General features: G+C 32.2%; 3 protein-coding genes across 3 annotated transcripts; 1 reads left to right on the forward strand and 2 right to left on the reverse strand.

Moving 5' to 3' along the window:
- The first annotated feature begins 1,655 nt into the window (after positions 1–1,655).
- LOC145577568 (transcription factor MYB98-like) lies at positions 1,656–6,419 on the forward strand. The gene is made up of 3 exons (XM_081635065.1): positions 1,656–2,296; positions 2,705–2,831; positions 5,817–6,419. The coding sequence occupies exons 1-3, from the start codon at positions 1,656–1,658 to the stop codon at positions 6,417–6,419; spliced, it is 1,371 nt and encodes a 456-aa protein (XP_081491191.1).
- A 1,918-nt stretch (positions 6,420–8,337) lies between these two features.
- On the reverse strand, positions 8,338–13,600 carry LOC145603126 (phosphoenolpyruvate/phosphate translocator 1, chloroplastic-like). The gene is made up of 9 exons (XM_081659261.1): positions 13,051–13,600; positions 11,572–11,694; positions 11,317–11,469; positions 11,055–11,140; positions 10,857–10,941; positions 10,527–10,646; positions 10,360–10,428; positions 8,920–9,049; positions 8,338–8,716 (listed from the first exon to the last, which is right to left on the reverse strand). Exons 1-9 carry the CDS (start codon positions 13,462–13,464, stop codon positions 8,640–8,642), a joined length of 1,257 nt encoding a protein of 418 aa, XP_081515387.1. The 5' UTR covers positions 13,465–13,600; the 3' UTR covers positions 8,338–8,639.
- A 3,507-nt stretch (positions 13,601–17,107) lies between these two features.
- Positions 17,108–20,751, reverse strand: LOC145589624 (E3 ubiquitin-protein ligase BOI-like). The gene is made up of 4 exons (XM_081646286.1): positions 20,346–20,751; positions 19,308–19,411; positions 18,272–18,636; positions 17,108–17,718 (listed from the first exon to the last, which is right to left on the reverse strand). Exons 2-4 carry the CDS (start codon positions 19,405–19,407, stop codon positions 17,182–17,184), a joined length of 1,002 nt encoding a protein of 333 aa, XP_081502412.1. The 5' UTR covers positions 19,408–19,411; positions 20,346–20,751; the 3' UTR covers positions 17,108–17,181.
- Positions 20,752–23,344: the final 2,593 nt, after the last annotated feature.

Here is a 23,344-nt window from a genome sequence, read left to right on the forward strand (position 1 = left end):
TTTGACCTTTTTTTTTTTTACCTACTACGGAGTAGTATTTATTAAAATTTTATATTATTTTTTTAATTAGTTCAAAGTAGATTATATTGCTAACTATAAAGTAAACTTTGAACTTTGAACTTTGTACTTATATTTTGTACTATGTAATTGATTTTTCCTAACATTTTGCTTGCTTATATTAATTGTAAGTGACATTTACTTTGAACCGTCTCTAAAATTATTACTCCATATTTAGCTTTCGTCCTATTTTAGAAGGTTCAAATCTTAAAAGAAACAAGAAAATATTAGAAAAAGAAAATAAGTTGTTATGGGAAAAAAGAAATCATTTATTAAACTCGAAATATTACTTTATGTTTGTATTTAAAACGCATCTATTTATTAAATTTTAGTTGTACTGTATTTGTATTTCCATTTTTATTTTGTGTGCTCACTTCTTCAATCTGTATTATTCTTTCCATTGCCTACCCTATAAAACTATAAAAGGGAGCTTTGTAAAGTTCCACTAAATGCATAAATAAGGGTAATATTGTAATTATATAAAAATTGCTTTGAAGACTTCTTTGAGTAAAAACTTAAATGTCATACGTAATTTATCTCATCTCCATCCTTATGTTTTGTGGCACTAACTCAAATAATGATTTTGCTTCTCGGATTTTGGAAATTGCGGGCAATAAAAGCACTTTAAAGTTTTAACAATTTTATTTTTATTTTTTTTTTATTTTTTTTTTTAGGTGAGAAGCAAATTAAATATAATTGCACTGTATTTGTAGCTAGTGTTGCTGTGTAACCATAAGAGGCAAAGGCATACCATACCGTGAAAAATTTGATAGTGGTGAATTGAAATACGACTATCATAATACTTTAATAATTACATTGTTTATGATTAACTTATTTTTCTTTAAGTAATTAAACAAGTTCCGTATTTCTTAGTTTGGTATAAAATACGGAGTAGTATTAATAACATTTTTTAATATATCTATATTTTAGTTACATTTATATGATTTTTATTTTTCTTTTACAATTTCTCGAAAAATATTTTTTGTGTTTGATTAAATTATATTTTTCAAAAATTATGTTTGCATTGTAGATATGATATTAAAAGACTTATTATGTACATGTTTTAATATTAAAAAAATGAACCGATCATATTATTTTATCATTAGCCGGTTTTAATTAACCAAGTTCATCCTTAATCATTTTAATAATGCAATTAATCTCGTCAACGACTCTGTTTGACCAATATTACCATAATGCTATGGAAAATAAACTTAGTGTGATCATAACATCAATAACCATTATTAACCCATTTATTAACATAGAAAGTAATTAATTGTTTATATTTAAAATATAAATATATAAAATTTTTTTGCCACGTGACACATTACAATAGGCACTGTATGTGATTTAGAATCATCTGATATCTCAATATGTTCACATTTGATAAGCATGCTAAGCCATTGGATGCATTAGAGATCAACAGTCACAATTCTTCAATCCTAATACACACCAGATAAACACCTCTATATATCTTCTGCCTTAAGCTGAAAGGAGAGAAATAAAAAAGAGCATAGTAGAAACCAACTCTTAAAACCAACCCAAACTTTCTCCTTTTTGCTCCTCCTCTTCCTCCCTCTTACCCCTTTACACCCTCTTTGATGGATTTTGAGGCAAAATTTAGGGAAAAGTTTTCTCCTCATCCCTCATTATTCTTACCTCAAAATAATCACTCAAACCCAAGAGATGATCAATTCTCCTTAGAGGGTGCTTTGTTATCAAAGGGTGGTACCAATTTCCTCCAAGGTCTTCACCCCCTTTTTGATCTCAACTTTGATCTCCATGATGGATCATCCTCAACCTCAAATACCTTTTATCCCATTCATCAACCAAATTGTTTGGAACCCTATGATAATTCTCCATTTGATTGTGTTCCAAATTTTGATTTCTATGAGACTAAACCCTTAGTGAATCATGCAACAAATAATGTTGCATTGGTTCCTCTCATAGATAACCTCAATCAAAATGAAGGGGGAATTGGTGTCTTAGGGCATTCTCCTATTATCACCCCCATGAACATGATAAGCCCTAATGCTCAAGGCTTTAACCCTTTTTGTTACTATGATTATTTAGGGCCAACAAATTACCGGCCTTCGGATGAAGACTCATGCACAACTCCGGTGACCACAACCACCTTGGTTTCGGACCGCCTCTCTACGACAACCGTGGTGAGAAAGGGAGGAAAGGGGCGCAAAAAGAAGTCTACTCCAGTCAAGGGCCAATGGACTAAGGCTGAGGATAAGTAAGTAGCGATCAACATATTTCATGTTTTTTTCCTTGTCATTATTTTCAATTTTTTTTATACACGTATATATTTTGAACAAATGTGCATTTTTTTTATTCAATCGCTATAAGCATATATAAATTGTTTTCAAAAAAATATATTAATTTTGATTATCGTAAAAAGAAAAATTATGTTTGATTATTTTTACGGAAAAAAAATAAAAATATATGTACTCGATTTAAAAAATTTTACTTCTATCGTTCTCATTATAAAATTTATGTTGGATTTTTTGCACGTATACATGTTTTATTTTACGAATTGAATATGAATTTTAAACTCTGTACATTTTTTTGGTATTAATTTAATTTAATTTTATTTATTTATCAATTTATCATTTTTAATGATTTTTTATGCATGCAAATGTAGCCTCTTGACTGATTTGGTGGACCGCTATGGCGTAAGGAAATGGTCTCAGATTGCTCAATTGCTCAATGGGAGAGTAGGAAAACAATGTAGAGAGAGATGGCATAATCATTTAAAACCAAATATTAAGGTAAATTAATTTCTCACCATTTATTTAAATTTACAAGAAATTAATTAATCATTTATTACATTATTTATTTTATTTTTTTGAAAGTTTGCTAAATTTGTTTCCTCCTACATAAGATGTCGCCTTTTATTTAGTCCAACAAACGTTACAAACCCATATAAAATAAGTGCAAGTGTATGTCAAAAATGGTATCCTAGGGAACTTAGGGAATTAAGTTTTTTACTATATAGAGCATAGAAGAGGAAAACAGTTTGAATATACATGCAATAAATCCATGCATGCTATGTTTTCAACCTTGCATTTTGGTATTTAGTAAAACATTTTAAATTTTAAATGCACAATTCATCATGTAATCCAATTAGAGGCCGAAAAATATTCAAATACTGCCAAGTGTCAACTTATTTATAATAAAATGTAAAAATTGAAAAGTTTTTACAAAAAAATAAAATAAAATAAAATAAAATGTGAACTATCCTTCCTCAATATTGTTATTACAGCCTAAGACTGTCATATTATTAACGAGCCGAGTTATCCTGTACATAATTACATTTAATGAAAAATAATTATAAAAGTTACCTTAAAATAAAAACAAATGTGGACTGTTGAATGACATAGATCTTAAGGTTAAATGTAATAGCACAATAATAAATTAAACCATATATTTTTGATACTTTTTTTTTAGTTGACACCTTTTTTTTTTATCGCATTTGTCAATGTACAAGTTCAACAATTTATGGCTTCAAAAAGTAAAAATTATGAATTAATATTATAAAAATTGTGCCATTTTTACAAGATCTCACATGAAATTTTTTTAATGCACACATCATCATGTAATCTAATTAGAGGTCGAAAATTATTCAAATACTGCCAAGTGTCAATCAACTGATAATAAAATGTAAAAATTGAAAAGTTTTATCAAAAAACAATTTTAAAAAACGTGAATTATCCTTCCTCATTATTGTTATTACAGCCTAAGACTGGCATATTATTCATGAGCGAGTCATCCTTTACATAATTACATTTAATGAAAAATAATTATAAAAATTACCTTAAAATAAAAACAAATTTGGACCGTTGAATGATATAGATATTAAGGTTAAATGTAAAAGAACAATAATAAATTAAACAATTTTTTTATACATTCTTCTTCTTATTTAGTTGACACGTTTTTTTTTATCGCACCTAACAATGTACAAGTTCAACCGCTTATGGCTTTAAAAAGTAAAAATTACAAAAATCAATATTATGAAAAAATATATTATTGTGCCAATTTTATAAGATCTCACATGAAATTTTAATTGCACACATTATCATGTAATCCAATTAGAGGCCGAAAATTATTCAAATACTGCCAAGTGTCAACCAACTGATAATAAAATGTAAAAATTGAAAAGTTTTATCAAAAAACAATTAAAAAAAAATGTGAATTATCCTTCCTCATTATTGTTATTACAGCCTAAGACTAGCATATTACTCATGAGCCGAGTCATCCTTACATAATCACATTTAATGAAAAATAATTATAAAAGTTACCTTAAAATAAAAACAAATTTGGACCGTTGAATGATATAGATCTTAAATGGAACAGCACAATAATAAATTAAACAACATTTTTTTATACATTCTTCTTCTTTTTTTAGTTGACGCGTTTTTTTTTTTTTTTTTATTGCATTTGTCAATGTACAAGTTCAATAATTTATGGCTTCAAAAAGTAAAAATTACGAAAATTAATATTATGAAAAATATACATTATTGTGCCAATTTTACAAGATCTCACATGAAATTTTAAATTCACACATTATCATGTAATCCAATTAGAGGCCGAAAATTATTCAAATACTGCCAAGTGTCAACTTAGGGATGATAAAATGTGAAAATTCAAAAGTTTTTTTTACAAAAAAAATTAAAAATAAAACGTGAATCATTTTTCCTCATTATTGTTATTATAGCCTAAGACTGGAATATTATTCATGACGAGTCATCCTTTACATAATTACATTTAATGAAAAATAATTATAAAAGTTACCTTAAAATAAAAACATATTTGGACCGTTGAATGATATAAATCTTAAGGTTAAATGTAACAAAACAATAATAAATTGGTATAAAAGGTCGAGATGATATTTATTATTATTTATATTACTATTTTTTTTAAAAAATTGTTATTATTTTATTATTATTATTATTATTATTATTATTACGGATTTTATTATTATTATTATCACGGATTATTATCGAATTATAAAAAGTAAAGCATTTTAGTTTCCAATACTAACAGCCGACTTTTGACTGGTTTTGCCAACCACATGTATTTTCGTTGAGCTAGCTTAAAGCAATTTATTTTTCTTCTAAAGCTTATTTTTTAAAGACAAATCATACTTAAGAGCAATAACAAAAATGCAAGTACATATTTTATTCAAATTTATATGTGCCCTTACAAACGACATAGAATACTTCTATAATTTAAATGGCAAAAGTTGACAATCTTTTAAGTTGACATTTAAAGCAAGCAAATAAACCCATTCTAAGAGACATAAACATTGATTCACCATACTTAGCAAGATAAGGAAACATGCATGATAGTTTTCACCTCAAAATCATATAATCCTATGTTAGGGAAATAATAATGACCATATTGATCTAATATTGTAGCATATGATGACATGATTTTACACGACCTTTTATAATAGTTGGACCATTGACATACTTTTATGTGACTCGATCTTGATAAGGGAATACATTTTAGTTAAATACAATCATAAATCTTTAATTTTACATATTATGTACTAGTTGAAAGAAATATTTGCCATGCTTCTCATTAAACATTATTCACAATATATACAAAGAGATTTGGGTTTAGCCTATAAGGTTAACAAAGTAATTAAATAAATAAATTTACAGAAATATATGCTGTAACATTTTTTTTTAAAACGTGACAACTTTTTCTGGACATTCTAAATAACCTGCGTGACTGTTAATTTTACACAGAAAGACGATTGGACTGAAGAGGAAGACAGGATCCTGATCAATGCCCATGTAGAGATAGGCAACAAATGGGCTGAAATTGCAAAGCTGCTACCAGGAAGGACCGAAAACTCGATCAAAAACCATTGGAATGCAACCAAAAGAAAGCAATTTTCCAAGAGAAAATGCAAGTCCAAGAACCCAAAGCAGAGTTATCTGTTGCAAGAATACATCCAAGGCTTAACTCTTGAGAAAATCAATGCTGGTTGTAGGAAGAGGCCACTTTCTTATGCCAATCCTCCTACTGCTGCCTTGGAAACTAATACTGAATCACCAACTGAGCATCCAACTGGCGGGTCCTCGAATTCGAGCTTGGGTGAGCTGGTGCAGCCAGAGTATGACTTCAGTGAAGTTCCTGACTTCAACTTTGATGCTCAGATGTTTGAGGAGAGTAGCATTGACTCCCTGCTTGACTATGCACCACCTGGCGACAACCGCGGCAGTGTTGGACATGGCTTAGCTGAGATTGTGGATGAATCTGAGGGTCATTTGGTTGCAAATATGATGCAAAATGGGGTGAAGATGGAGTTCGATTTGGTGGAGATGATTAATCATGTTAGTCTCTAAAAGAAGTGATTATGTTATATTAAGATGGAGTATTAAAACTTTTATTTTTATAAGTATTTTCTAAATTTGGTGGATCAAACAATGGTCATGTATTAAGGGATAGTCTTGACTCTTGAGTCTTGACTGGTATTGTACTGTGTTGTTTTGTGTGGCAAACTGTTGGTTGTTATTTCTGTTATATGGTTCAAGACTTTAGCTGTCTTGAAAAAATATTAATATAATATATGTTATAGATTATTGTTGTGCACTCTATGAGGTAAGATTAGGTATAAGATCCTTTTTCGGTTCTATTAATTATCGTTTAAGGTTATGCACAAGTTTTTAAAAGATGTCAGTTATTGCATTGGTATTTAAAATTGACACAAAAGAGTTAATTAAAACTTAAAACAAACAAATACTCCATAACACTTCTAGGACTCTTTCCCTCAAGAATACGTTTATACCTAATGACTAAAATTAAATTTTTATTTATTTCAACACACTATTATACACTTGAATACTAAATCCATTCTTTAAAGCTAGCCTTTCCCATGTTAGTAGTAGTACTTCACAGTGTCTCATTAATTTATAAGTCAACACTGTGATTAAAATGTGGCACTAATTGCATATTAATTACGTTAAATAAATTAGTTAAACATTGTTAAGCTCTATTTCCTCAACTTAATAGCGAGTCAAAGTGCCTCATTCACAGCCAAGATAGGAGCACTAATTAGTAATTAGCCAGTTAAAGACAGATATACGCAAAATTAGATGCTTCATAAAATCATAAATGATCAACTTCCTTATCCCTCTTGGTGCTACGTAGCCTATTGATGAACTTAAATACCTAAATCTTTTCCCTTTTCCTAAATGATACTGTAAGGCATTAGCAAATACAACTTGAATTACAGAAGAGTTGCGTCATTTTTCATTTAGGTTATATTTTTTAAGTTTTAAAAATAATTAATTCGAATATGTCAAGAAATTTGTAGTTAGTAATAAATCAAGTAATTTTCATAATTTTTTTTATATTAATATTAATTCGCAAACTTCAACATTAGAATAAAGAGCGTCTTGCAATCTTACATCATATGGAGTAAGATCACTAAGACTTAAATTAAGGTTTTGTTATTTCTTGTACTACCTCCGTTTCTTATTAATATACAACAAAGGTGAGACATAAAATACTCATTTGTAGCTTATAATAAGAAACGGGAGTAGTAGTTTGATTAATGACTGCCTCTTACAGACTGCTTGTAGCACCAAAAAGCGTAAGCCCCTAACCACCACCAGCCTGTCCCAAATCGTTCTGCTTCTAGCTACGCCCAATGTGGTCTAGACTCTGGATGCCCGGCCAGTAGCCACCAGCACCACAAACTTCGGGAACAAAGATTATAGCCCCAGTTTTAGGGAAAAATAGCAGGCTAATGACAGCAGATCAAAGCTCGTTATTGAGCGCCGTAAACTGGCAAGGTGCAACCAATGCTAATGTTTTCGTCCTTATATGCTATTATGCCTATTAGCATATGAGCAAGAAAGAATAACCTACATTTCACCATCCCTACCATGCACTTGGTACAACCAGATGAACATAGAAAAATCTAAAACAAGAGTGGAAGGCTTAAAACTAACACGCAATACTGAAAATTCTATATTAATCGTTTGAAAAATGACTACCATAGAATCATCCCACGCAATACTGATCTTCATAAATTCCTAAGCACAAAAATGGGAATATAAAGCAGAAAATTACATGCAAATACACCAGTGCTGACTTCAGGGCTTCAACTAATACGAGCTTCAATGGACCTGATTAGAAGTTGATTTGCACTAAGTGTAACATAACAATGTCTGTTTTCCATTGTCACGATCACGATACATAGATTTATCAAAATTTGATTACAACATAGTTAAATTTCCATAGAGGAATAGCAAAGAGTGAGCAAGAATAAACATAGATAGATTCCGATTAATAACAGCGTGTAACACTTTGGACTCTACATATCAAAACTACTTTCAAATGAATAATAAAAACTACAAGATTGACTATTTTGCCAATAAGAAATTTCAAGAATTCTCAACAAGGAATAAACACAACTCGTAAGCATTTGAATGGAAAATATTAGGAAGAAATTCAAATGCCTAATCTGACCTACAACTTAGTCCTTCCAATTAGAAAACGAAAATCTTTGCCTAAAGACAGTATGAGACAAAGTTAATAGCCACTCCCAATAGTCAAAATTAAGCGGTCTTTGGCTTTGCCTTGATGCGCTTTACCCGGGAATACAAGAAAACTCCGGCAAGTGCAATTCCAGTACCTGTAAAGAAAAATAAAAGCAGAGCATGTAAGCACTGGGGAAAACCAACGCATTAACATAACGGACAAAGGATAACTCAAGGTTTTTTTTTTTTTTTCTCCTCTTGCGAAAAAGAATGAGGGATGCTAACAGACTTTGAAATCAGCTATAAAAGTAAGTAGACTAAGAAAACAATGATAAACACATCAAAAGCAAAACTTTACCCAGAGCATTGATAGGTGAAACTGGTGTCTTGAAAAATAACACGGAGCTGGTAATGACAACCACCCTCTTCACACAGTTACCAACGGAATGGGTAACGGGGGAAACCCTTTGCAATATCATGTAAGAAACCTGAAAGATTCAAACAAAAAATAGACAAACTTAAACAACATAAGACAACTGATAGTCTCTCTAAAGCAGGGTGATTAGACTTGGGAATTTGTCAAGTATAAAATTAGACTCATTGAGATTAGGCTTCAAAACCTAATTCCAAAAAACCAAATTGAACTATCCCCGAGGATCACTCAACATTTATCATTTAATCACTAATTAGATCTCCCTTTTTACAATAATTAGGACGGTCAATGACTATAGATTTACAACAACAGAATATTTCCCTGCTAAACCTACCTCTCAGGAACTTGATGAAAGACCTTGTGATACATATTACATAGAAATTTCAAAGTTGACAATAAAGCAACTGTCATGTTATTTAACCCCAGAGTAAAACGAAATTTTACAAAGAACAAAAATTAATCTTCACCAAAAAGTACAAGGCTGTAAAGTTGCCAAAGAAAATTCCATGAAAGAATGTCCTCATTTGCCATCCATGATAAAAAGAACACTTTATAGTGAGGACCAAAAAAAAAGTAGTGATCCTCTGTATACTGTCTAAAGTTCTTTTTCTCCAAATATCATATAATTAGACAAAGGACCAGATACCCTAACTAGCTAGATTACAAAACACCAAAGGGCAGAAGGGAAGCAAACATTTGATGCAAGATCCCTATATTCCCATCACCAATATGCATTGCAATTTGGCATCTAAGCCCCCTTTGAAGCCAAGGGCCCAAGGCCAATATACGTGGCTTGAATTACCAAGAAGGAAGGGAAGGGATGTTGATTGTTGGAGGCGGAGGTGGAGAAGGGAATGGCAGCAGTGGCACTCTTTATAATCATTTACTACAGTGGGGAGATTGGAGGATGAGCATGACGATGAAAGGTTTCTGATATACAAAGAGGCAGGAACATGGGAATATATCCCTACTCCCATTGAGCTTCCAACAGTCAGGAATGTAAAAATAAGGAAAATAACATATAGCATCCATGTATTAAAAGCAACAGGGATACGGAGACCGGCCAAGCAGATACTCCTATATTCTATTATAAACAATTTATAAGTTCCTACAATCTACATTCCACCATGAAAACTAATTCTGCTGACACAAATAGAAACAAAAGTTACAAAAGTCAACACAATAAGCATGAACCAGCAAATCATCAATTACATGAGATTAAGACACAGAATGTATAAATATGATGCTGAAAGCGTTTCAAGACTCATAAGAACATTACATTTAATATGGAAAAAATTCTGCAATAGCAAAGGCATAACACAGTTATACAACATCAGGGAGGAAGGGGGATGGACAGAGTATTACCTGTTGGTAAGCGTGGAAGCAAAGAGCAGCCAACAAGGACCTTGTGTATAATTGTTGGACATTCAATCCCTGCCACAACAGGAAAAATATATAAGCAAATACATTTCAAGGATTAGTCTGTAAAATCCAACAGGCCAAAAAGAAAAGATACAGAAGGATAAACTTACAGCAGCTTCTATATATGTAGGAGTGAATTTGACACCTTCCATGAAAATAGTCGCTGGGGCTAAAAGTATAAAGGACATAACTGTTATAATAGAGAAGAGTGTTATATTGTCCATTGATTCCTGTCAAAGAAAATAATTGAAATTAACTCACACATCAATGAAATAAAATTAATCAGAATACCAATGTGTTGCATGAACTGTGCAAAATAAAGAAAAGTACTTTGACACCAAGCAACAGAAAAAAAGTCAATAATTCCCATCATGAAGCATTCTCAGTAAGGATGAAAAATTAATCCCGAGAGAGAGAGAGAGAGAGAGAGAGAGAGTTACCTCTTTCTTTACCATGACCTTCTTACTAAGGACATTACGGGATTGATTTGTGACATTAGAAGCCATAGCACTCCAAAAACCAGCCCTTTATAACAAAAACATATTGAACAATGGTTCAGAAAAAACTCATGCTGAAAATCTAGATGGACCCTTGGAACCAGGAAGCACAAAATCTTGTCAGAAAGTAAATTCACTGACCAGTTAAAAGAGGCCTCAGTCACAGATGCAAGAGCCACCCCTCCAACAATGGGAAGAAGTGAAAGCACAACCCAAGGAGTCGGATTCTGCAATGAGAATCATGAAAATTAACCAACACAGAAACCAAAATCACTAGCGAAAACATAAAAAGACTTCAACTGCTGGCTGAATAGTAGATTATCCTACACATCAGATAATCTTTCACAGTTCAACATTTCTATGTATGTAAAAAAATAACAAATGACAAATACGTGAAGTATACCTCTCCCAAAAAGGCAGCAGACAGTAAAACAGAGAAAAATGGCTCCATAGCTTTGATAGTGTGAGTAAACGATACTGCCACTTTACCCAAACTCATGTTGGTGAAGAGGTTGCCCAAGGTGTGTACAACTGCCAATGGCAGGATAGCAGCTAGCTGAGAAGCAGTAAAAAACATATTTAACATGATAAAACAGCAGCCCAAAAATAAAGTTGTCTAGAATAGCTTAATAGCTTTACAAACAGACTGATAAACTACCTGCCCAGCGCTAACTTTTGGTTTCTTATAGAGATTAAACATCCACATGAAGATAACGAGCACTGACCCAACAGCAAATTGAATCAATGTGACAGTCACGGGATAATGAAATGCCTTCAGAACCTGTAGGAAAGAACAGCATACATTACTAAAGCAAAAGCTGATGCAAGTAGAGAGCCACTGCTGTATACCAATGTACCTCAGATCAATATATTTCCCCATGAAAGATGTACTAACTAGAGAATTTTTAACATTACATACAACAAGACCACTTACAATCTGCAGAACAAAGTGGAGCATCCCTGCACTCTAACTCAAAGTCTCAAACAAATATATTTCATTGAAAAGAAGCAATCTAACATGTACTCCAAATGAATTAATGTAAATTAAGCCCATATTACTACTTGGTAGTTGTAGTTTAAACTATACACCCCCAGTTCATGATTAAGGCTCCTAATAATTTTAAGGATGGACTTTGAGCATTAACTTCTCTAAATAGTGAAAAGTTTTAACAATATATACGATTAGATTCATATTTCAAAAGTTCAAAGCACTTCACTACATTTTTTTAATACTTTTATTATCCATATTATTTAAGCGAAACTAATCATTAACACTTGATTTTCAGTATGCTGTATATTTTTCAAAGATGCCAAAATCCAAAGTTTCAACCAGACTACCAAACTAAGTTGATCACCTAATGCAAAAGGAGCGAATGGAAACATCACCAACACTACTCTACTATAACCTTATCCTGCACTCTAAATGCCACATACTTCCACAGCTCCACCATATCCTCAAACACTCCAAATATTTCCACAATTCCACCACACCATCAAATACCCAAATGCAATACGAAGTACTCCATATAACACATTAACAATCCATACATTCAAAGGAGATACCCTCTAAACTAGCGCGGTCACAGTCTCAAATTCCCACCAACATTAACTAACCATTAATCCTACATTTCAAAACCCAAATGAAAACACCACTCAAACACCTAAACAGGGTTTAAGCAATCATCAAGAAGCTTCAAAACTTAAGAACAATCCAAGATGTACACATCGGAGCAGCACCGAACACAATGCTGCTATCAACAAAACCCATCATTGCTATCTAAATTGCTTTGTAACCCATCAATCTAGTATCACTGTATTGACATATATATACCCATTTCACTCCATTACCCAAATTTTTATTACAAGAAAATAAAATCAATAGAACAGTATAACCTCCACATCATTTTCTTCTCACCTTCTATTACAACAACTTCAAACCTAAAATTTCCTTATTAATTAATTTATTTTTATTTTTTAAAAAAAAACTTTTCTATAAATGAGCATAAATATATCAGCCAATCAAAATACATGTAAATTTTCATATATTTAGCATATACTAGACAAAGATCACGTAAAAATCAAACAAAAATTAACATATTGTAAACAAATATGAACAAAAATGGCGAAAAATAACAACCTGCTTATTGTAAATATTGAAGTAGATATTAAAAAGATACCAAAGCCCAAACAAAATCCCAAGTTCCAAAGTCCGAGAAATAGCTTTAGGAGGTTCATCAGCATCAGCACTCTCAGGCAACGACGTCGCTTTAACAACAAACTCATCCGACGGCTTCTTACCCTTCAACGACGGCAAAGAAACCAACCCGTCAAATCTCGACGAAGAAGATCGACGGCTCAGATCAAAACTGGACTCATCACTCAAACTGCTAACAACGGCTAATCTTCGTGAAGCTGAAATGGCGGCGGAAGAGAGAGAAGGTCGAATTGGGAGGGAATTGATCGAAAAAAGACGACGATTTTGAAAATTAGGGTTTTGAAGAGGTTTAAGGTGGGGAATTGAGGGTGAGATTGAAATTGCAGAGCTCTGCATTTTGGGAGATTTGGGGAAGACGAAGATGAAGAAGAAGCGTTGGAGGCTCCGCCGAAGAGGAGGAGTGAGTGAGAGAGAATATGAAAAATGGTTGAGTTTATTCTGCTTTTTTATTGGTGGTTTTATTTATGAATTATGACAATAATATTATTTTTATTTTTATTTACTAGTAATTTTAATTTTAATTTTAATTTAATTAATTTTGGTAATGTCCAAATTATGTGGGATTAATTGATTTATTTTTGGTAAGATTTTGACTTAATTTTGAGGGAAAGAAGGAATAAAATGAATTTGGTTCTATTTTGTTGGGGTTGGTGAATGGTGTTGTCAATATGGAAATTGGAATATACTTCTACTTTTTTCTTGGTTTGGAGTTGGATGGGATTTTTTGGTGGGTTGGTGACTTGGTGTGTAATAAGGAATGAGTGGATATTTTGATTAAAAAAAGAAATACTTTGAATGTTGTTAAATAAATGGGGTAAATGAGGAGTTTAAAAAAAAGTTTGATAATTAAACATGCAATTATGATTATTAGTTATCGAGTTATCTTTTAAATTAGGGAATTTTGCTGATTTTAGATGGGTTTTTTTTGTGTGTGTGTGATATTATAGACTACAAGAAAAGGTGAATTTTTTAATGTAATAGGCTTGTACAAGTATTATTTTATTCTTTTTTTTTTCCCGAGAGCCACAATGGCAGGAAATGAGAATTGATCTCAAAATCCCCTTGAATCGGAAGGAAAGCTCTAATCATTTGAGCTAACTCTCAACTAATCTTTAATCAGAGCTTTTTTGGTGCAACAGGCCACACCGTGTGGCCTGCTGCCAAATCAGTGAAAATAACGGATTATACAGTATAACGGGGTTACTATTCACTCGCATAACGGGGTTACTGGTTTTGTCAGGGTTACTTGTATTTTTTTTTCAGGGGTTACTTGTATTTTTTTTTTCAGGACTTGTATTTTTTTTTTTCAGGGGTTACTTGTATTTTTTTTTTCAGGGGTTTCTTGTATGGATTACTTATTCAGGGGTTACTTGTATTTTTTTTTTCAGGGGTTACTTGTATAGTTGTATGGATTATTTATTCAGGGGTTACTTGTAATTTTTTTTTTTTCAGATGTTAATTGTATTTTTTTTTCAGAGGTTACTTGTATGGATTACTTATTCAGGGGTTACTTGTATTTTTTTTTCAGGGGTTACTCGTATTTTTTTTCAAGGGTTACTTATATGGATTACTTATTCAGGGGTTACTTGTATTTTTTTTTTCAAGAGTTACTTGTATTTTTTTTTCAGGGGTTACTTGTATTTTTTTTTTTTTCAAGATTTAGTTGTATTTTTTTTTTTTTCAAGATTTAGTTGTATTTTTTTTTCCAGGGGTTACTTGTATTTTTTTCAGGGGTTACTTGTATGAGTTAATTCAAGGGTTACTTGTATGAGTTATTTATTCAAGGGTTACTTGAATGAGTTACTTATTCAGGGGTTACTTATATGAGTTATTTCAAAGGTTACTTGTACGAATTACTTATTCAAGGGTTACTTGTTACTTATTCAACGGTTACTTGTAAGCCCCATACCAAACCAGTAACACCCTACAAGTAACCCTTGAGCAAAACTAGTAACACTCTACAAGCAATCCCTAACCAAACCAGTAACACCCTATAAGTAACTCTTGAACAAAACTAGTAACACCCTACAAGTGACCCCTAACCAAACCAGTAACACCCTACAAGTAACCCAGGACCAAAACTAGTAACACTCTACAAGCAATCCCTAACCAAACCAGTAACACCCTACAAGTAACTCTTGAACAAAACTAGTAACACCCTACAAGTAACCCCTAACCAAACCAGTAACACCCTACAAGTAACCCCTAACCAAAACCAGTAACACCCTACAAGTAACCTGACCAAACCAGTAACACCCTCACCAAACCAGTAACACCCTACAAGTAACCCCTGACCAAACCAGTAACATCCTACATGTAACCCCTGACTAAACCAGTAACACCATCACCAAACCAGTAACACCCTACAAGTAACCCCTGACCAAACCAGTAACACCCTACAAGTAACCTGACCAAACCAGTAACACCTTACAAGTAACCCCTGACCAAACCAGTAACATCCTACATGTAACCCCTGACCAAACCAGTAACACCCTCACCAAACCAATAACACCTGACCAAACCAGTAACATCCTACATGTAACCCCTGACCATCCTACATGTAACCCCTGACCAAACCAGTAACACCATCACCAAATTAAACCAGTAACACCCTACATGTAACCCCTGATCAAACCAGTAACACCTACAAGTACCCATAACCAAACTAGTAACACCCTACAATTTTTGACGTAGAATGTTTGATTTAAGATTCCACGAAGAAAACGAGCTCACATTTCTTTGGTTCTCATCAATTTCACTACTTCAAATGTTGTTGATGATTTTAAGGATAATTAAGCACAATTTTTCACAGCAATTTAACACCCAATTTCTACAATTTCCGGCTTTAATTGCAGCAATTTGACAAAGAGGAGAGAAAAAATGGGTGGAGTAGATATATGGTTGTTGGTGATGTGTGGTTTGGCTTGAAGAAGAAGCTAAAAAAAGAGGAGAGAGAAAATGGGTATAGTAGAGATATGGTTGTTGGTGATGTATGGTTTGGAGAAGAAGATAAGAAAAGAAGAGAGAGAAAAGTTGTGATATTTAAAAAAAAAAATAATAATAATAATAATTATTGTAGCTGGCCACACGGTGTGGCCAGCCACATACAAAAATTTGTCATCTTTAATTGAAAACAACTCCAAAAGTATCATTTTATTCTGAATAAGTAATGTATAGCCTATAATGTAGCTTTATCTTGACTCCACCACGACATCTAGTGGCATATTGATATATCATATAATAATAATATATTTTCTAAAAACTTGTATAATTTACAATATTATTACACTAATGACAATGTATTTCCATTTTTATGAAAAAAATTACACTTGTTTCATTTAAAATCATATCTTGATTGATAATTTTCGATGTTTGTGGTACAAAAATGATTCATTTCATGCTAGAATAGTACCATGTATATTACTCAATATTGATTATGTTAAATTGTTGTTATATTGAGTATAAATATAACAACAAATGTAACATAATCAATAGGAGTATCATGGTTTGTCTATCTTTTTCAAACTAATATGAAAATTCATAATGCACAAACAATTTCTATAATGGTAAAACCTTCCCAAAATAATCTATTGTCAATTGTCTCATGTTTGTTGGGAATTAAATTTGTTGTATTAAGGGCAAATCTATTTCTCAATAGTCAACACTAACTTGAAAATGCCAATTGACATGAATATGAACCATCACACAAGTAGCTTAAAAGTACTTCAATCTTCCCATTTCAGTTTAACATATACCTTTTCCCATTTATCTCAACTAGCAAGAAATTATGGTTAGAACCAAATCAGACACTCATTTTTTAGTAATACAATGCAACTATATATGTATTTATACCTAAAAATGCACAAGATGATACCCCCAAGTATATCATCATTTGTTTATGCACAACAGAAATCACTCAAAATGAAGGTCTAGACTAAGACTTTAGGCCGCCATAATTCAACATGAGAAGACAGTATAAAATAAAATTCCTACAAGAATTTTTTATATATAACTTGGTTAATCAACAAATTCATCAGGTCTATTTTTTCAGTTTCAAGACATGTATACTTGTAAGCTTCCTGCTTTTTTCACTCGACAAACAGGGCAAATGTCAATGAAAACATCACAATCTGTACAAAGGCACAAGTGCCGGCAAGGCAACAACAAAACAGAAACCTCCTTACTTTTGCATACTTTGCAATGCACCAGCTCTTTCACTGAGGGGAGATGGTTTTGATGGTTGGCTGATGGATCTTGAAGGTTCTGATTACAGCAAGAAACAGCGTCATCTGCCATATTCTCATCACAACCTTCCTTCATCAAGGTAGCGCCTTGTAGAACGACTTGATTGATGTTGTTCCTTAAGACATTCACCAGAGACTCGTTTTGTTTTGCTCTCAAGTGCCATGACTGAGCTTCCAAAGCTATCTGCCTAATTTTCTCCATCAACTCCTTGTTTCTCTGGTTCAAGTTCTCTATCTCGACATCTTTCTCATGTATTTTGTGACTGACTTCTTTCTCAAGAGCATTCAATAAAGAAACTGTGTGCCGATGCTTCAGTTCTGCAATGCCCTTCTTGATGTTTTCCTCCTGTTTTAAATGGCAAGATTAGGCATAATATAATGCAATCACATAAACCTAGCAATTAGCACACAAGTTCCTGATAATTTCTGACCTGAAGTACAAACCAACTTATATGTGATTTTCAAGATGGCAAACAGTTAAAAACTTAGAGCTAACACTCAGATTATTTGAACAAATAATGGTCAGACAAAAAAATTGTACATGCGTGTTTCTAAAGCGCCAAAACTTATTACTTGTGCAATCAATAATAACACCATAAATCTGATCAATTATTTCCATTTGATAATTTGATTGTGTAACACTATCCAATCAAAGAAGCACATAGCTTGATTAACTACATATGCCTATAAATATGTTCAACCAGAGAAAAATAGTGTATACCATCCACTCTGACTAATAATCAGCAATCAACAGACATATACATTATGTTCAGCTAAATATTATAACAACCAAGTTGATTATGTAACAATTTATTCTGGAGGAGGTGGGGAGGGGGGGGGGGGGGGAGGATGTTACGTGGCAACCACTAAATAAACACAAAATGAATAGCAAAATGCACCTGGATCCTGATATACTGATCAAATTCATCACTCTGCCGCACAAGCTCTGTTTGCAGACTATCATTATGGGACAGCATCGATGAAAGATTAACAACTACGCCTTCACCAGCAGATGTGATGGAAGAATTGTGCTCCTCTTCTCCATATGAAAGCTTGAGCCCAGTGGAGACAGGGAATTGCTTCAACATATTCCTGGCTTGCCCTGCTTCATTCTGGCAAAAATTGTCATAGGATGTCACAGGAAGCTTATGCTGCTGGCTGAATACAGGTGTACCCCTTCCTACTTTCTCAGGTAGATTCACAAAGGACAAGTTCTTGTCCCCAGCCATGTTCAAGTTCATTATATCATTACAGCCAAAGAGAGCTGCCATATAGATCAATGCAACAAACTGGTGTTAATCCCAATATTGCAGCAACCAGAAGAACAACAACGGGATTATTCATAAAACTGCAAATCTAATTTAAAGCAGGACAGTGAAATGTAAATGACACTGATGAAAACCATTAAAAGCTGTTGCAAGTCTTCCAACCAACTACATCAACCTTAGCAAAACCACACTGAAAACCACTTTGTTCTTATACTGAACTAATTGTGACAATCTTGTCAATCAACCAACAACAAGATAATTGTGCTTTAGAGGTAACTTGTCAATCAACAACAAGACAATTGTGATTTTAAGGTTACTTGTCAAGCATTATCCAACACCCCAACCAAAGTAAGCAAACTGACAAAAACAACCAACTCACTACTAATCACTGACTCCCAATACCCAAGCATAGAGGGCGAAAATCACATCAATATACAAGCATTAACCCAACGGCAGTATGCTAACTACCAAAAGCCACTATCTCCTTAACCAAGTCCCTACATAAACACCAACAGGAAGCAAATCTTCAATCGACGAATAAGACATAAATACCAACCGCTTCACCACTCATATCAAGAGTCTAACTAAACAAGAAATATTAGTAATCCGATTATAAAGAATACCAACAAGCATTCAGGCAAACAGAAATCAGCTAAACGAAACTGACCATCCAATTGCATTGACGGCACTACATTGGCATTGTATGGCATCCTGACACTCTCCATATGAACAGGAAGCATAGGATTTGTATCATTAGCTCCAAACATGCTCCTGCACGAAATCCATCCAAACAAGTATTAAAACTCAAATACTCAATTATTAAGGACATATTATGATATATTCCAAACACATTACATCAAATGGAAGAGAAAGAGCTACTTGCAGATTCATGTGCTGTAATACCCAAAACAGAACTGGTCAAACAACTCTCAGCCTCCACCATCCCCCCTTCCATCAAAGAAACACAGTTTGAAACGGTGACACCCATTTGCACACTACCTTTTGATTGTGCTTATAATCAAGCACCATGAAATGAGTAAAGCATAGCATATATCATGAGTACAAAACAAAAACTACGTATCATATAGAGCAATGTAAATATGAACAACTTCATTAAGGTCAACAAAAAAGCCAATCAACCAAACAGACCAGTAAACAAACTAAGAATCATGAAATGAGTAAAGCATAGCATATATCATGATTCATGAGTAAAACTCAAAAACTACGTATCATATGAAACAATGTAAATATGAATAACTTCATATAGTTCAACAGAAAATCAATCAACCAAAAAGACCAGTAAACAAACTAAGAATCCAGGAAAATAAACACCTCAAGAAATATAGAAAAAAGCAGGATTACCCTTATCACAAGCATTCTCACAATTCTCAAAGACATCAAACTTAATCAACTTATGCTAAAGTTGATGACATTCATGAAATTACAAATTTCCTTCCGAAATTTGCAGGATTTCTCAACATCATAAAATGAAATCAAAGCAAAACAATATAAATCAAAAATTTATGGTCCAACAATCATAATAATCAAACCATAATCAGATTAAGGAGAAAAAACAGGAAAACAGAAGATACCCATCTAAAAAACATCAAAACAAAACAACCCCACAACATAATTTCATCAAAAACCACAAACAAAATCAATAATTTCATTACAAACCCAGAAAAAAAAGGAAGAAAAAGTTCACCTTGAAATGAAAAAACCAACCGAATGATGATGAAAATGGATGATTTAAGAAGTGGGTAAGGAGTAGTTTAAAGTATTAAGGGAGAGGTAGTACGGAAGAGAGAGAAATTAGGGAGGGTGAGAAAGAATCATTTGGATTTTTCGGGAGGATTTCAGGGGAAAAAGAGAGAACAAAACGTTAAAGAAATTTATGAACAAATAAATAAATAAATAAATTATAATTATAATTATAAATAAAAACTGTCGTCTGCAGTAGCAGAATGTAGCAGCAAAAGTTGAGGGAAGAGGGAGTGGGCTTTGATTGTGCCAAAAAAAAAAAAAAAAAAAAATTGAAAATCCGAGTTGTACAACACACAGTACGGGAGGAAAGGGAGAAGAAGCAAATTCGCTCCATATCTAATTTTCTCTCTCCTCTTTTTTTGAACGAAATCTTTATTTGTGCAACTTTCTTTTCATTTTTCCTATTTTTTCAGTTACTATCCGATTTTTATTTTCTTGTCTTACAGAGAAATTAACTGCTGCTATGGAGAAACGTTTAGACATGATGGGTGTCATATGGTCCCGCCCGTTTTAATTTAATTGTCATAAACGCTTTTGTAGTTTTGACGAAACCTTGACCGTAATTGGCTTTAGGTATGTTTTCTTCATTTAATTTAAGGTGTTTTAATCTTAATTTTTTAAAATTATTTATCTGGGCTGATTAGAATTTTTCTACTTTGATTTACTCGGATTCTCTAATTTAGCCTTATTCACTTCCCCGTATTTTTAAGAATTGAAATTATTTTTACTAAGCTGAAATTATTTTTTATTGAACTAAAATTATTTTTGCTGATTTACTATTATATTTCTACTTTAAATTTACTACATTTTACTGAACTTATATTATATTTTTACTGAATTGAAATTATTTTTACAGAACTGGATTATTTTACTGAAATGAAATTATTTTTACTGCATATATTTTTTTTTAAGATGAAATGAACAGGATCTTAATTAAACTTTGACCTTAATTGTATATCAATGTATAAGAAAAAAAATTATCAAGGAGGTCTCATTGATTTGTCTCAATGGGCATTTTTCAACTATTTATTTTCATAATTTTTACAAATGTGAAATTAAATAAATATGACAAAAAACAAGCGAACTTCAGAAAATCTGATCTAATGTGGTCTAAAATTTTCTAATTAATTCTGATATTAACAAGTATATATACTATGTAAGTACTAAGAATAAGTATTAAGAATAATTTTTTAAAATAAAGTTCATGTATACACATTGAGATGATTTTTATAATTTTTTTTTTTTGAAAGATATAAAAATGCTTTTATAAATTGTTAATTTTTTTTAAAAAGTCAATAGAGATTAATTAAATAATTTCCCTTTGTGCTCACCGTTCCATTATTACCTAAAATTATCTATACAAATCCATGTAGTTGCCCATTGATAATTGTTAGAAAAGCCATAGTTAAAATAATAATGGCCTAATGGGTGTATAATGTGAACAAAATCTTCACAGATTTGGAAACAATATCAAGTGCAACATCATGGGAAAAACAATATGAATGCATTAGCATAAAATAAAATTAAGTCAAAAAGAAAATCACAAAGTCTTAAATAGAATAGGTATACATTAAAGCCATCATAAAAATGATATTCTAACTTCTTTTTTTTTTTCTCCCTATATCTTCTATTCCAATCAATCTTTCTAATTTTATATATTACGTATTTTTTTAATAGAAATAACCTTAGTTTGTTTTAAATACTACTCGTATTTATTTTGAAATAACATTCTAATTATCTATGTTATCTACAATCTTAAATTGTATCAAATTCAATTTTATCTTTTCAATATTTGAAATCAAACCTTTTTTTTTTAATTCCTTTTTACGGAGTACGTATATAAAATGAGGATTCTTGTCATTCTTCAATGCTTTCATAGTTTCATTTGTTCCTCTCTCAATTTTTAATAAGAACAAAAAAAATGGAGGGAACATGGGATCTAAAGCAGTCTCTCACTGAGTGATCGAGCCAATTTTGCTTGGTGCATGAATATGTATACGCACAATAACACTTACGCAATGAGTTGATGTGCCTTACCAAGCTATGCATACATCCGTAATAATTATTCAATTACTTCGCATATGGTAATAGTTTAGTGTAAAAAAAAAAATATACGTTTTGAAAGTCAATAATTCAATATTGTTACCGTTGTATGCTCGTATATATGTTATAATACATATACGAAGTATGTTTTACTCCATATTTACTTTATTGCTTACGTCTAGCTTGAATTTGCTTGTACTCCGTATATGTTTAAGGAATTCTATTTAATTTTTGGAATAAATTGGTTGTACTTCGAAATTTCACCTAACTATTAACAGGTCTTTGCTACATTTTTCTCATATTGTGGGGTGGCAGGAGTGCAGCACAGGCCGGGTTGGAATTTTTAGTTTTTGACCCTAACAAATTTGATGCCCTACCCGCAAATAAGTACCCCCCATCCACCCCCTTCTTAAAAAATATCGCATTTTCTATTGATCGTTTTTTTTTTTTAAAAAAAAAGTCCTATATAATAAATAATTATAATAATCTACTACTTCACTTTCGCATTCACCACACTTGATTACACTAATCTTCTTTCTCGATAACTCTACATGATAAAAAATAGTAATTACATCGCAATAAACAAAAAGGGACTAAGAAAGTACTATGTATATGACAACACCACGATACGTTGTACACTTATACGTATAGAGTCAGTCCACAAAGTTGATGGAATTTAGAGTGGGGCAAGTTTGAATTGAACATAAAGAATGGGGCAAGTTAAAGTGATTCTTGACTAAATAAGATCACGAGAAGCTTGTTAGCAAAACAGTTGGTAGTGTCTATTTTGATGTCATTCATTATTTTGCGGGTGGGGGGAGCGTGCGTGGACACACTAGTGGGCTGCTTCATTTCTGATTTCTCTTTCGTGTATATTATATATGGTGGGGTGTCGGT

This window comes from Chenopodium album, chromosome 2, assembly GCF_948465745.1.
Source record: "Chenopodium album chromosome 2, dcCheAlbu1.1, whole genome shotgun sequence".
Classification (NCBI taxonomy): Eukaryota; Viridiplantae; Streptophyta; class Magnoliopsida; order Caryophyllales; family Amaranthaceae; genus Chenopodium; species Chenopodium album.

What these genes read in the sequence shown, in the direction of transcription:
- LOC145577568 (XM_081635065.1), top strand. Translation starts at nt 1,656, where the DNA reads ATGGATTTTGAGGCAAAATTTAGGGAAAAGTTTTCTCCTCATCCCTCA. An exon ending in TGGACTAAGGCTGAGGATAA is followed by an intron (nt 2,297 to 2,704) that starts GTAAGTAGCGAT and finishes ATGCAAATGTAG; the next exon opens with CCTCTTGACTGATTTGGTGG. An exon ending in ATTTAAAACCAAATATTAAG is followed by an intron (nt 2,832 to 5,816) that starts GTAAATTAATTT and finishes AATTTTACACAG; the next exon opens with AAAGACGATTGGACTGAAGA.
- LOC145603126 (XM_081659261.1), bottom strand. Translation starts at nt 13,464, where the DNA reads ATGCAGAGCTCTGCAATTTCAATCTCACCCTCAATTCCCCACCTTAAA. An exon ending in CAAAAGTTAGCGCTGGGCAG is followed by an intron (nt 11,470 to 11,571) that starts GTAGTTTATCAG and finishes ACTGCTTCTCAG; the next exon opens with CTAGCTGCTATCCTGCCATT. An exon ending in AGGTCATGGTAAAGAAAGAG is followed by an intron (nt 10,647 to 10,856) that starts GTAACTCTCTCT and finishes TTTCTTTGACAG; the next exon opens with GAATCAATGGACAATATAAC.
- LOC145589624 (XM_081646286.1), bottom strand. Translation starts at nt 19,407, where the DNA reads ATGTTTGGAGCTAATGATACAAATCCTATGCTTCCTGTTCATATGGAG. An exon ending in GCCGTCAATGCAATTGGATG is followed by an intron (nt 18,637 to 19,307) that starts GTCAGTTTCGTT and finishes TCTATATGGCAG; the next exon opens with CTCTCTTTGGCTGTAATGAT. An exon ending in ATCAGTATATCAGGATCCAG is followed by an intron (nt 17,719 to 18,271) that starts GTGCATTTTGCT and finishes CATTTAAAACAG; the next exon opens with GAGGAAAACATCAAGAAGGG.